The 15,393-nt window shown below is 33.6% G+C and overlaps 1 protein-coding gene and 2 pseudogenes across 1 annotated transcript; all 3 read left to right on the top strand.

Moving 5' to 3' along the window:
- Positions 1-435: 435 nt before the first annotated feature.
- On the top strand, positions 436-4,865 carry LOC107001480 (annotated as a pseudogene).
- A 1,636-nt stretch (positions 4,866-6,501) lies between these two features.
- On the top strand, positions 6,502-12,078 carry LOC114074284 (annotated as a pseudogene).
- Positions 12,079-12,913: 835 nt separating this feature from the next.
- Positions 12,914-13,594, top strand: LOC107001479 (E3 ubiquitin-protein ligase SDIR1-like). Its single transcript, XM_015199511.2, has one exon. The coding sequence runs from the start codon at positions 12,914-12,916 to the stop codon at positions 13,592-13,594; it is 681 nt and encodes a 226-aa protein (XP_015054997.2).
- Positions 13,595-15,393: the final 1,799 nt, after the last annotated feature.

The raw sequence follows: 15,393 nt of genomic DNA, 5'->3' as shown, positions 1-15,393 counted from the left end.
ACCTGCTTATTTTTGGTCCTAACAGTTTAACCATGGTTGAAGGGAATGATTTATTTAAATGAATGCTGACCGTCAGATTTTGAAGTGGACAATGTCACAAATTAAATATGTACTGAATGAACTGGGGGGATTATGTACTGGAGAGGAGCCTCTTCCTAAGTAGACAAACACCTTCTGACATGGTCCTTTATTTATTGCAATTAACTGATATTGTGTGGTGTCACTGTAACTTTATGTGCAATGGCCACATCATTGAGCACTCCTCCTATAATATAAAGAGTTAGGTGTTCCACGACATATTAAATTACCTTGAATTGCTTTTAGATTGTAAATCAACACTTTCTAGCATGAAGTTGTTGTTCAAAAACATGAATCGTGATGGTTGAAAACCTTAAGTTCAATTAAGATGGGACCTTTAACATAAAAACTGCTAAAATGAGGTAATTGAAGTAAACTTTATTGATGGAGATAGTGTGAGCATCGTAGAACTACTTATACATTGATTAAATGACCTTTGGATAATATTATACCACGTGAATAAGGTTAGAATAAGTGAATTTGAATTCCCACGCATTTAATTGAAGAGAAAATAATTAATTATTTTTACAATTGCTTGTTTATTAGTTGTTGAATGTTTAATAAAGAGGTAAGTGTATTATAAATCACATGTAGACACGTGTGTCCTATGTGGCATAATACACCATGTAGGACGAATATGTCTATTTGTTCAATTTTATATAAGTTTAAATGTCTACTTGTGAATACCCCTCATAGGTGTAGCGTGTTTCACACCCATGAAAGAGACAACTTAGTGCGTCTTTCAAATAACCAAGACTCTTGATCTTGATGCTCAGATATCAAGTTTGTCACACCACGAGGCTAGCCCTTGACGTAACATGGAACCTAGGGTCACATGTAACCCAAGCTAACTCTGAATTTGGCATATCACAAGCATACTGTGATTACTCTAGCCAAACAGAAGCATAACTGAAGAATTAATATAATCTATGGAATACAACGGAGAAATTCTGAAAGAAATAACTGAGTTCAAAGTAGATCAACCCAAATCAACTGAGTTTTACTCTATGTTTGAAAGTCTCTAATACTAACTAGCTGCTAGGACAAGCCCCCAGCTAACTCTAAAATGCTGAAACTAAAGACTCACTCACTAAACCAAAAGAAATGATAAATAAACATCCTCAGAGGATGAGGACTCACCCCTGACTATTGATGATGTGGCGCCAATATGAGCTAATCACGTGGATGAACCTGAGAACCTGAGCCTGCATCATATGTAACATCTCGCAACTAGAAAGAACTAGAAGGAAGTTTAAAAATCTGGAAATAGTTAATTTTTGAAAAGTATACGGAAATTTGGAAATTTTAAGTAAGTTAAAGTGAGTTTTTGGTCAATTTTACACGATCACAACTCCTGGCTCGGGATGATTTAGGTGCAGCTCCAGATATGGTTGGAATGATCTTTCTAACGCCGTCAAATTTGTGCGATTCCGAGTTTGTATGAGTGAGATATGCCTTTCGAAAGTTGGGTTGTTGGATTAAGGAAAATCTAATTCGGATTTTGAAAGGGTAAATAAGATTGTTAATTCATTTTTAGGGATTAATTGGGGTAAAACAAGATTTTTGGTTAGTTTAGAAAAGTTAGAGTTCACGCTAGGCCTTGGAGAATAGAGAAAAGAGGAGAGAAATTACGAAATCGCCAAGAACGTTCGAGCTATGCGTGTGGATTTCGTCGGGGGTGATCTCTAAAAGGGTATGTGAGTCTTGCACAACGTTGGGTTTGTTCACACACGTGTCAAGCATGTTAGATTCAACATGAATTAGTTCTAAAAAGGTATGTGAGTCTTCCACAACATTGGGTTTGTTCACCCATGTGCCAAGCATATTAGATTCAGCATGAATTAGTTCTAAAAAGATTGAAATTTGAATGTTCTTGTTGGTTCACTACTAAAAGAACACTGTTTAGCGACGGATATTAGCGACGAACAATATTTCTTCACTATATAATGAAGGATTTGCGACGGAATAATCATTTTGTTGCAAAATTAACAAAAAAAATTATTTATAATATAGCAACGAATTTGCAACGGAATATTTAATCCGTCGCTAAATATTACCGGGAAAAATTGGCGCATAATTTTTGCTACAAATTTAGTAACAAAATAGTGGTGACAAATTTATAATATAGGGTGATGACTTAGTGGCGGAAAAAAGGTTGCTAAACAATTAAATATATTTTTATAAAAATTATATTATATAGTGACAAAAATATCCGTCAATATAATTTTTTCAAAACATATATATTTATTCAAAAGTGACGGATGTTGGAATTCGTTACTAATTCCGTTGCAATTCACTCCGATTTGAGATTTCAATCCAACCCCTATCTTTTAATCCTGACTGTTGATCTCATCTTTTCAATCTTGGCCTCTCATTTCAAAATAATCCTACGGTCAAGATATAATACCCTAGCTTTTTCTATTTTAATTTGCCAAAAGACCCAAACCTAATTTCTCATTCTTCTTCTTTTTACATCCGCCGCACACCACCATTTTCTCTTCCTCTTCGTCTCTTCTTTATCTGCCATTTTCGGTGAGAACAAGAGGAGACGTCATTCTCCTCTCCTCTCCTCCCCTATTCTTCCTCTCTTCCGTCGCCCTTCTCCATTCCCTCTCCGCCAGCACCAGCAGCTGCTCTTCCTCTCCTCTGCAGCGCGCCGCTCCGGTGAACAGCAGATCCTCCTGGCAAGCCACCAAGAACCAACGGCTCCAAACAGCAGCAGCCGGTGACAACAACCAGCAGCAGCCGCGACAGCAGCAGACGATGAACCACAAACAGTTGCTCGGTAGAAACAAAAACAAACAATAACGACACCAAACGCTGCTCCGACCAGTATGTCCTCCTATTACCTATTTGCTATCTATTAAATTCTTTGATTTATTTAGAACAAACTCTTAGATTTGAAGTGTGTTATTGTTTGCTTATACCGTGTGAATGTTTTCAATTCAAATTTTAGCTTGCTACTGTTTTTTTTATTTTCTCCTTTTCAACTATTAATATTTAAGCAATGGTGATATCTTACAAATTGATTTTTATGTTTTTGATGTTTTAAGGTTATTGAAAAAAGTTCATTATCCAGCTACTCATGCCGGCTACCGGCCTGATTATTTTACTATGGATGTGTTTCCTTTGATGTTAGATATGTATAATATATTTTTCATCTCTATGCATTTTATTTTCATGTGTTTAGATACATGTTACTGAAGTAATATTGCTTCTTTGTCTCCTATATTATGAGACTTTGAGATCTCTTGAAAGGTTTGATATATTAATACTTTCATCTGGACATCTCACTGGCTCAATCCATGATGGTAGGGACTTCATGTTTCGACCTTTACCTTATAATAGCCTCATAAATAGAGTTGTATGACAATAACATTTTTATTTCCTATGACTTCTTCTAACCAAGAAATTCATATAGGCTAAGAATTGATTCTCATGGTTGCCTACAGTTTAAGAAATACCAATTTATGAAATTGTTGTGGGGAACTGCATTAGGTGAATTGGTATTAGCTCATAACAGAACAATCAAATGAATATTATATTAGATTATTTTTTACTTGCTTTTAGTTTACACTTGTCGCAATGAATTTACACGTGAATAACTGAGGACTATGAGCTCTCTTGTCATTTTGTGAGATATAATAGCAAAGTAATCAATATTTGTGACATTAGATTTCAATCATCTTATTTGTTCTAATTTATTTCTAGCATTTTACATGCTCGCATTAATGTATCACTCATTCAGTATCACAAAATGTCATATCATATCATATATTATATATGTGTTTAAGATTGTGTAGGCAGCTAGAATCACATCTATTAACGTCTTTGTAAAGGACTATGTTTGTGTTATTACTCAGAAGAAAGCCCCTACAAATGTTTATATTTGGTGCAAATTGTAAATTATTTGTGTTTTTGTTCTGTTTGAAAGGGTTGTAGATCTGTAAAGAAAAGTAAGAGGTTTAGGGAACCTCTAGTGTTCTAGAGTTCCAAATTTTGCGATTAGTGATAAGGTTTTAGGTATTCCAGTGAAATTATCTTGAATTGAGTAGAATAGATAGAGGACTCATAAAATAATAGAAGCTTATATGTTTGATTTTGTTCTTGTTGTTACTCAGAGAGAAATCCCTGTAAAATTAATTTTTTGTGCAACTTATAAATCATCAATGGTTTTATTCTGTTAAGTAACTTGAACCTCGGTGTAAGGAAAAATGAGAGATTCAGGGAACCTTTAATTTTCTAGAGCTCGTAATTTGCAATCAAAAGACTTGTTCTAGTGAATTGGGCTTGACTAAAGAAGAATAGATGTGGAGGATTCATGAAACCAGCCAAATCTAATCTGAAGTTGAAGCTTACTTGATCAATAATATAGTTATATTTTTCACGCGATATAGGTTACTCATATATCAAAAGTTGGGGGAATTGTGAGAAAATGACACCATTGTTTTGAATATATTGATTAGATAGTGTTGTAGTTTTGTTTAGGTATATTCTTTTTATTTTGACTTAATGTTCCTAAAAGTAGACCCGTAATTTTTGAAATTTTGAGTTGCATGGAGTTTGAAGTTGTGTATTTTGGCTGATCAGCCAAGCTATTTGATAAGACCAGTGTATCTCATTTGTTCCCAATTACCAAGTATCTTTGGACTATTGGCTATTGCATAACAAGTTTGCACTCTTTTATGGACGGGAGAAAACTACCAAGCTCTCATCAAGCATACTATCAAGCTACCGGGATATAAAAGAAGAGAAGAGTATACAGATCTGAAACAAAAACATACTACATGAAGCAAATGTTCCTCTTAAGAATAGTTGATATATTTCTTTTCATATTTTGCACCGGAAGTATATGATTTTGACTTTCTATCTACAGATTTTGAACCCTCTTTAATATTATTTTATACAAATGTTTGTTATTGTTGAGGTATTTAGTAATTGTTATTAATTTATTTTAGTAGTGTATATTTAAAAAAAATAAATGAAATTATTTACAAGAAAAATTTTAGCAACAAATTTAATGACGATTTGGTTACTACTATAAAAAATGTTGGCGATGGATTAGCAATGAAACATTTAAGTGGAAATGTAGTGGCTCAAATAACAGAATATTTTGTGACAAATTAGTGACAGAAATTTCATCGCGGATTCATTTTAAATGAAAAAATTAATTATGAAACTAGCGACGAGCTATATAAGTTATAACGACGGACCAGTCCGTCACTAACAAGTTGCGACGGAAATCGTTCGTCTCTATTACGTTGCTAAATTTGCGACGTAACTCATATTTCGTCGCTAAGAGATTATTAACGAGCGAAATAGCAACAACCAACAATCCGTCGCTAATCCGATTTAGTGAATGAATAACATAGATTAGCGACGGATTTCGTCAGTCGCTAAATGATGATTTTTTTGTAGTGGTTGTTCTTGAATTGCTTTCGTTCTTGAACATGAGTTGAGATTTAGGAGTTTCTTGATGTAAAAATGTTGCTTCTTGAGTTCATTGGGTTAGATCCTTTAGTATATGGTTTGGGTACATGAATCTAGAGTGATATTTGAGAAAAAGAATCGGGTTAAATCGATTTAAGATCAGAAAATGAGACCAAAAGTTCGTCACTTTTTAACTGAAGGAATAGGTGGCGCGACGCGCCCCCATAGCGCTAGGAAGGCTGGGGCTGTTTGATGCCTCAATCAAATGAGGCTAGCGCGGAGCGCCCATGATGCGCCCAAAACGTCATTTTTCATCCAATTTCCCTTATTCGGTCTGTTTAAGTCCCTTTAAAGTCACATTGATTATAATTACTTCAAATGATTTCTAAACACCTAGAAATCATCCAAAACATGAATCATTACCTTGAACCCATAATACAATTCAAGGAAAGTTAAGATCCAAGTCAAGAGAAGTTAATAGTCAAGTCGAGAAGTTAAGAATCAAGTTAAAGTAAAGTTTATTAAGTTTTCAAGAGTCTACCAATTTTTTGACCTTGTTGTGAAGACTCCAGTTTCATGTTAAGTAAAGATTAAAGAGTTGGGTTCATTTCTCAAAAAGTTATAAGGGAAATAAGTATTCCCTAAATATTTGTAAATGTTTTCACATTAAACATGAAAGGAAACTTAGATTTCCAAAAGAGACATTGAGCTAGTTTTCAGTAAAGAGGAAACTATAATTTCCAAGAGAGATTTTAAGCTAAATTTGAACAATTATCTCAAACAAGAGAAGAAGTTGTTCTAAAAACATATGAGTTAAGTATATTTTGGGAGTAGTATTGAGCACCAATATGGGGATGCAAGTTCATATTAACTCAAGCCCCCATAAACCATGTAGCCATCATGGGCAGAAAAAGGATCATACTTTTTAGATTATTCCTTAGTGCTTTCTAGCATAGACTAGTGAATCCACTTAATAGTTCAGTATCTACACTGATGGCAAGGTATGGATGGTCCTTGGAAACGTGAGGTAAAACGTTGTACCATTTCTTAGGCTCATAGTGATGGTTGTCGGTTAGAGAATCTCCCACAAAAGTTAAATTACTTTTTATACTAGTAAAGTTAAGTTTGTTATTGTTTTATCTTTAGCAACCACAATTATTTTCAGTTGTTTTATAAAACTTTGTATACATCGCATGTGTTTTAATTGCTTTATGTTGAGTTGAGTTATTCATAAGTTGAGAAGAGTCAAGGTAAGTGTTACTTTCACAATCTCTTTCAAGTCTGCATTTGTTAGCATTCTAACTCGCATACTCGTACATTTAATGTATTGATGGCAGTTGGTCTGCATCTAGGGGTGTATATAGGTCTGTTCGATTTGGTTTTTCATTTAAAAAAATCTAAACCAATTATATAAATTTATTAAATCTAAAAATCAAATCAAACCATATAAAGTCATTTTTTTGTATCGATTTTAGTCGGTTCTTTTAGTTTTGTTTTTTTTTTGGTTTTTTGGTTTTTAGGTTTTCTACAACTATATGGTATTTGAAAAGGCGATTAAATATTTTTTTCACTTACCTGTGTGATAAACTAAGCTAGAAAATGTTAAGTGAATAGAAATTTTCGAATGCCAGCCACGTCCGAGGTGTAATCTCGAGGCGTGACATCATAATAGACATCATAATAGGATGTAACATACAATATTCATCAATACTTGGAACGTGTTGAACATAAGGCATATGCAAAGCTGACTTAATATATAGATATGTTAAAAATACTAGTCAAATACGTACGCTTAACTGAATTGAAGTACATAGGGTTAAGATACCATAATACATAAAAACTAGAATGGAAGAGTAAACAGGAACGTACTACGGGCTTGAAGTACCTTACTGAAGCTAGTACTAGAGTTTATTAACCGACATAAACCACATGAGCTAAATATGGAGTCGGATGTATACGCTCCATCGAGAGGACCTAATATACCTTGTCGGGGTATAAAGGCATGACTATAACATGATCGATAAAATTGATGTGCAACATATGAGACTTATAAACCGATGATGGCACGTAGTTCCTGGACTTTAGGATATGCAAAACTCTAGTCCAACTCGATGCTAAGCACTACTTCCAAACTAAACACTAGTAGCTCATTTCAAATTGTGATCTTGAATTCATAAGACAAAACTAAACTGGTCTGAAAAAATATGAGAAAAAATGTGGACAGAAAACTGACTAAATTATGTTTAAATTTAAATGCTAACATCCTGAATACCCACATGCCCACATACCTGGTGAAGAAAACTATGGTGAAATCCTTTGAATTTCGGGGCTAACTTGAAGGAAAGCTTTACTTGTTCTGGAGAGAAAGCTATCGTCGCTTTCTGTTCTTTTCTTTCTAAGTCTAATGATTTTAGGAGAATGGATGTTTTGGTAGTTTCTCACTAATTAATTGGGCTTAGACGAGGTAAAACAATGTAGTTTAAGTACCAAACATATAAGGAAAATACCACTATGACACTGACTTAAAGTTGACAAAGTGCCTCTCAGGGGAGGCTTCACGGGCGTCTATAGCATCACAGGCCTTCTAGTCGGCCGTGATGTTGCCCTGCCTGATATGGCTTCACTATCATGGGCATAACTTGTTACTATGGGCTTAGAATAAGGCAAACTTGGTGGTGTTGGAAAGATGACTCAAAGGGATATAATTTTATAGGTCATGGATCACCTAATTTATTTTATGCTGAGAGATATTATTGCTTGTAGTTGACCCAAAACACAAAATCTGATGATTCCATTTCACGGACGACTTTATGAATCGTGTGAAGATCTACGAACCGTCTAGGCATCCGTAGTCCTTCACAGTGGACTTGGGGTTTGGTTCCCTTTTCACGGATACCTCAGGGTCCTTGTGACGCTTCACGAATCGCCTAGGCGTCTGTGGTTGTTCTAGTTGTTAGGTGCAACTCCATGGGCAAGGTGATGGGTCGTGGTCCTCTTCACAGCCCGTGAACCCCTCCGTGGATTGCCCTTCTCTTTTTTTTCATTCCTAATTTCAATTTTTGACGTGTTACATTAATCTTCTGTGCATGGGTTAAACAATTCCAGACACAAAAATCGTCCAATATAAGTAATGAACACACATATTAATACAATGATCTATTTAAATAAAGACTTTATTATATAAAATAAAATGGAATAAATAGTCTTTACGAAGGATTCAAATGTAATACCACAACTGGTTAATAGTATATCTCAATATGACTATATCAGTACCTCCGACAATTAGATTTTAGGCTTAATACAATGCAAACTTGTAAAAAAAAATTCATTTAGACACTTAAATAAATTTAAGTGTTTGTGACATTCATCTTTAATGTGTGTTTTATTTTTTTGATTCGCACACTATCCTATTTTTTTTTTATGACTTGCACCCTAATCTCTTCAACCCTAGCTAGTTTGGGGGAATTCATAGTTTGAGAAATTAAGATTTATTTGGGACTCAATGGGTGAAAAGAAACTCATCGATGAAGTTTTCACATACAATCGACTTTAGCTCACGAGGCCTTTCCACGGCACGTAGTACTTATTATGACTCGTAAACCCACTCGTCCTGTTCAAGTCTAACTTTTCAACTTTTTGAAGTCTCAACTACATATGATTCATGTCTTCGGCCTGTATAACATTTCACAACTTGTAAACTCGATTATAAACTCTTATCCAATTTTTCAAACATTTGATGTATGAAGTATCGACTACATACTCTTTCCACGAGGTGTCGTAGTACTTTTTACGACCCATAAATTATGTCTGTAATATTCAAAATTTGTAGATTTATATTTTTGTGCAACCTTTGGTCTGAACTAAGAACCTTTGGGGGGAGGGGGTGTTACATATTTGTTAAGGGTTCATGGATATTAAAAATTAATGAATCTATAGATGAAATTGCATAATCAAACTATTCATGAAGAGGAATGAGAAAAGTAATGCCAAATCATGCTTTACATATGAACCCTAAGTTGTAGAAACTATTAACTGAAATCTGGGTTTACTTTGAAACTCAATGGGTGAAAAAATACCCCCTTGATGAGATCCAACATACCTAAAAAGAAGTGTTATATTTTAGATATTTTGATGATCATCACAAATATAGGGACCTGGTCCCTAGCAGAGTGCTCTCGTCCAGATTCAAGTGGGGTACAACTATAAAATTGTCATGTCAGACAATAGATGAAAAGTACGGTGTACTACACCAATATGAAGAGCGGATGAGACTCTATTTCAGTGGCTTATAAATTGCAGAGACTCGTTCCCTGACAGAGTTTTCTCATCTAGACTTTAAGTGGTATACAATTGGAAAATTGTCCTTTCAGAGGTTGGTGAAGCGTCTGCGTACTACACCAATCAGAATTGAAAATGTTGTTTGTCCAACGGTCAATAACTCTTTATGATTGACTTAATCAACATGACAAACAACAAATTAATTAATTCATTCAAAAGGAGAGTGAGCCAACAAGTATTCTCAAGAACTCACTAAGAAAACCTGGTCCCTACAAGACTGCGCATGTGAAAGGACGACAAGACAGATGTAGAAAAGTTGTCACCTCTCATACGGTAGGTGCACGTCTTTCTAGAGAAGCAAGCTCTCAGCCAATGGGAAGTCTCAATGAGTTTATGCCCTTTTCCATATTGTTTCTTCTTCAAAACACAAACTCAAGATTTGACAAACAAAAACTTGGATTTTCTCCGAAAATTCATAAGCTTAAAAAGAGAAGGTCATATTCAAGGAAGAACGCCGCTCATATCAATGAGAGACCAGATAGAGTGTTGAAGTGTCTTGTTGTATTTAGAGTTTTGTATCTTATGTGCTTAAATTGTAAATCTTTTACTAAGTTATAAAGAAATTAGATTTCTATTCTATTTATCTAAAAGTTTCAGTTAAGGGTAACTGATTTAGTGGGCCTTAGTTGAAGTCTAAATTATCCAGAGTTAGGCTGCTTGGTGGGCAATGTGGTATCTGCTTAGTTGTTTTATTTGTAGTAGAGTTACTACTTAGAAGGGAAAGGGATTTAGAAAGAAATTCCTAGGTTGAAAGAGTTTTTAATCTGAATTGTTGCTCCGTTCAACTGAAATTGAGTTTAGGTTGAAATCCTGTGAGCATCACGGGTCATGGTTTTTACCTCCCTTGAGCAAGGGAGTTTCCACGTCTTATGCATGTTTTACATTGTGTTATTATTGTCCGCATATTTATCATCTGCATTCTTATTCTGTCGAGGGACCTGATCCCGAGATAACTGGTGGGTGTAATACATTCCAACAAGAAGATACTAGCTTGAATCTTGAATTGAAGCTTAAAGGTATGAAACCCTAGTTTCTTCATTGAGAGAACTTTGAACATATTGATATTTGTTTCTAGTTGCTAGGCGTGAGGTGGGAGGCTTAGGTTTACTAAGTGCCTTTAATCCCCCTTAGATTAGGCTATACGACATAATACATGGATTAAAAGAGTGGGAAAAGACCAAAGGAACTCTGAAAGAAAATTGAGTTTGTAAAAGTCAAACAAAAATTCAAGTTTCCGGACTTAATTTACGAACGAGTCTACAACCCATAGATTGGACCCGTAAATCACAAACAAATTTCCAATCTTCAAAGTCGATCTATGAATCTCATCTACGGTCTGCAATTATAATGTATTTGAGAATATTATGGTCAAAGAAAACACCATTTTGATTGTCCCAACAATAACAAAAAACGAATAAATTAAAAAGAAGGGGAATATAAATTTTAATGATAAAAGAAATTAACAATATACTTGGAAAAATACAAATATTTTACTAACCAACCGTGTCAGTTTATTAGTTTAGGAAAGTTTTTGTTAACCCTCTCAATTGATTAATTTAGGAAAGTTTTTATTAATCAGCTATATATATACATATGTGTGTGTGTGTGTGTGATGAGTATGAATATGAACTATTGGCAAATTGCTCTCTTTCTCACAGATGGTCAGTATATTGATGGTGCTCCTCTCTTTCCTTCACAACCCCACAATCATCCCTCAACAAATACTTTTTTCTGGGATCCATATACTCATTATCACTTGGCTCCACATATATAATAACTACTCTCTTTTCTGGGATCCATATACGTATCATCATCAATTCATTCACCAAGCAACTGATGATGTCAATCAATTAATAGTCGCAATGCAAAACTTTGGTAGTCGTCTCATTGATTGATCTACCAGCCCCCAGCAGCAGGAGGAGGAAATTGTGATGATGAAAACTACAAGTCATTGTGTTCCATATGTCTATCTGAATATGTAAAGGACAACACAATTGGTACACTCGGTTGTGGACATGAATATCACGCAACTTGCATACAACAATGGCTGCTGAGGGGCAAGAAGAATTGTCCAATCTGTAGATCTTCTGTTTAACAGAAACTTTACTTTTCTTTTTATCAAGTTGTTGTTATTTGAACTTTTTAATATGAACAATTTTTTATTCAGTTTGCTATTTTTTATATGTATTGTTGGTGATTGAATTCACCTTCTAGAACAATTCTGCAACTCAATTTATGGAATTATTCTTTACAAAATTAAGTAAACAAGTAAGAGGAAACCGACAATCAAGAGATCGAAACATCTTAATAAAGAACTTAGTAGGTACCGTCTACATGGATTGAATGATGAAATCCATGAAGTGAACTAGAGAAGAGGTATGGAACTCCCGTCGTTGCACCATATACAGTAGCATCATGAAATCCTTGCACATAAAGGTTAAGTTGGTTAATTTAAAGATTGGTAATTTTTGTGCCACATGAAAGATAGGTAATTAAAAATAATTTAATTTTTTGCCAAAGGGGGATTGAACATTACCTGTAGCTGTGATCACATTCAGTTGGATCATGAAGTTACAAGGCAATATGTCCTATATCCTCTCAAGTAGAAAAAACTTAATGTACTCAGATTTCCATTTCTGCTCTGGTTTAATCTACGGGTATGCATAGTTTTACATAACTTAATCTAGAATGATGTAATACATTGTTGAATAACTTAATCAGATTGATACCTTTGAATGCAACGTCTTTTATGATTACTTCTCCATACAAAAATAATATTTGAATTATCAAGTATTTCCCAAAACGTGTTATTTTCCATAAATAAAAACACAAATAATATTTCAAGTTTCCAAAAGGCGTACTACTTTTCTTAATTTTTTTTCCCTTTTCTCATCAAATTAGGCTTCCGGCCACTCACTTATTCTTTCCTAAATAATTACCATATTCCTAATCAGTTTAGGTTTGCTAGTAAATTATATATTTTATTATAAATAAACTTTGAAAGGAGGTAAGTCTCCCATTAGTTCTTTTTAAACAATAATTGATTTCTTCTCTCAATACTTGCAATATGATTCCAACAGATTTTGTATGCCACCATTGCTTCAAGAACTCTTTTGTTAGTGCTACACCAATTGCTGCTTCTTCTTCACCCTATTTAACCATTATTCACTTCAGTTTCAGTTTAATAAATCATTATTGGTACATAAGACCCAATGATCAACCACCCGAATACTGGGGTGTAATACTAGAAAACTGTCCAACCACGTCAACTCCAATTATTATTCATCTTTTCGATACCATGTTCTATGAGAAACTCAATCACGCTATATCACATGTGCTTGGGACTTTTGAGGACGTGTTTGAAGATCAACAATACGGTATAGTTGAAGAAACAATTCGTCAGTTGCAAAGCATCAGGGCTAGTACTGAGATGTCAGAGGTATGTGTGCACGCGGAATTACAGATTGATCACTATTGCGATGGAAGAATTTTGTTAGCGTTTGAAGAATCATCATCCACAGATGGAATGGTGCCCGCAAGTAAATCATCAATAGAGTTGCTCGAGCCGGTGGAAGCTAATGAAAGAAATAGCAACGATGAGTGTTTGGTATGTCTAGACGAGCTAGGGGAAGAAACTCAAGTAGTGCGATTGCCTTGTTCTCATATGTTTCATGCCGAGTGCATTACCAAGTGGTTAGAGAATAGCCATTACTGTCCGCTTTGCCGCTTTGAGATGCCCACTAATTAGACAAGACTACATAAAGGATCAACCATCTAAAAACCAAACACAATTTTGTAGACGTATTTTGCATTGCTACTATTAGTTATTAAATTTGGTGTTTTATGAATATTCATTTTTAAATCATATATTTGTTGGAATAATATGGTATTTTGTTTGAATGATTTTGAATTGTTAGTAATGAATAATAATATGGTTTGACATCTTACCAAGTTTATACTTATGGTCTTTCTTTTATTTTGTACGTATAAAGTTCTTTTCATGTTAGTTAGTATTGTTTCTATTTTATGATCATTATGTAAACTTATATTATTATCTCGTCACACCAAATTGTTGGAGAAGTTATACAGTTATTTTATGAGCATTTTTTTTTTAGTTAAATTTTGAAAATCGAATTCTTAAAAATCATAAGTCAATAGATTGAAAACCAATAAAATATCTTATGTTTTTAACATATTTCAAAACCTAAAATAAATAAATCAAATCAATAGTATATAGAATCGATATACATACCCCCTTACCCTACACTATTAAAATATTTATAAAATCATAATCATAAGATAGTAGGGTTCGGATCCTGTGGAGAGCAATTTCGTTGCTCCTTTTTTTTCACTAAGTCATTAATTAATTTTGTTAAGTAATTCATAAATTAATATATAATAGTATTTATTTAATTTTCTAATACAAATACATAATCTAGCTTGTGAACAAAGTGACCAACAAAAAGTGTACAAAATCCCTAAGTGTGGTGGATGTGTACAGTTGTCTTTTATTCATCACTGACATATAAGTTATAACCAACACAAAAAGGGGAAGTACCATAAACAAAGCCATGCATAATGTTTTAGTAGCAAACAGACAAACATTATGCATCTAATAGGCTCGATTTTTTTCTTTGAAAAAAATATTTATATTTATATATTATTTCTAATTTGTTTTATATTTTATTTTCTTTAGTGATTTTAAAATTTTAATTTTGAAAGTACACTTTAAACTTTGTTATTTCTTATCAAGTTCTTCAAAGTTATTATTCTAAGTATTTTAGAAATTCGAGTTGACGACAAGAAAAATCAAGTGAGGAGTATAATTCTATCCATGCTGTTTTATCATTAAAATCTTGTTTCTCCATATTTTATTTGTGATTACAATTTATTTTTTATCACCTTTAAAATTTATTAAAAAGAAACTGAGGCACCCGATAAATCAAATTCGTCCTTCCTCTCTTATCTCACAAAATCAAATAGATAAGTTTGTAACTACAAAATTGCAAAGATGAAAGCTTTATCCAATCTAGTAATCAGCTCAAAATTGAAAAGAGAGAATCCAAACATATCCAACATCACTTGATTCACTCACATAATAACTACTCTCCAATCTAGCTAGTAGAAATCACCCACATCAATTAAAAGTTTAAAACCCATTTGTTTCCAATTACAAAAAAATCTTGAGTGCTTACAAATTCACTTTGCTAATTACCATCACACACACACAAAAAAAAAAAACAATGAACGGAAAGGTCTCACTACTAATTTAAATGATTTTTTCCGTACAAATAAGTATATATTGTGGGTGTGTTAGGTATGAAGGAAAATGTTTTGAAAAACAAGTAGATTTCGGACTTATTTTTTTATATTTGGTTAGCGGGTGAAAAATATTTTCCGGAAATGATCTTTAGTGTTTGATTTATGAATGAAAAATATTTTTTGAGAAACATCTTTTATTTTTACTAGAGTAAAAAAATTTATGAAATTGAAAATATTTTTTAGAAACAATTTTTTTTTTGGGGGGGGTGGGGGTGGGGTGTGGGA

Source organism: Solanum pennellii, chromosome 10 (genome assembly GCF_001406875.1).
Source record: "Solanum pennellii chromosome 10, SPENNV200".
NCBI lineage: Eukaryota > Viridiplantae > Streptophyta > Magnoliopsida > Solanales > Solanaceae > Solanum > Solanum pennellii.
The sequence above is the reverse complement of the archived record's forward strand: the minus strand, read 5'-3'. Positions and strand labels throughout refer to the sequence as shown.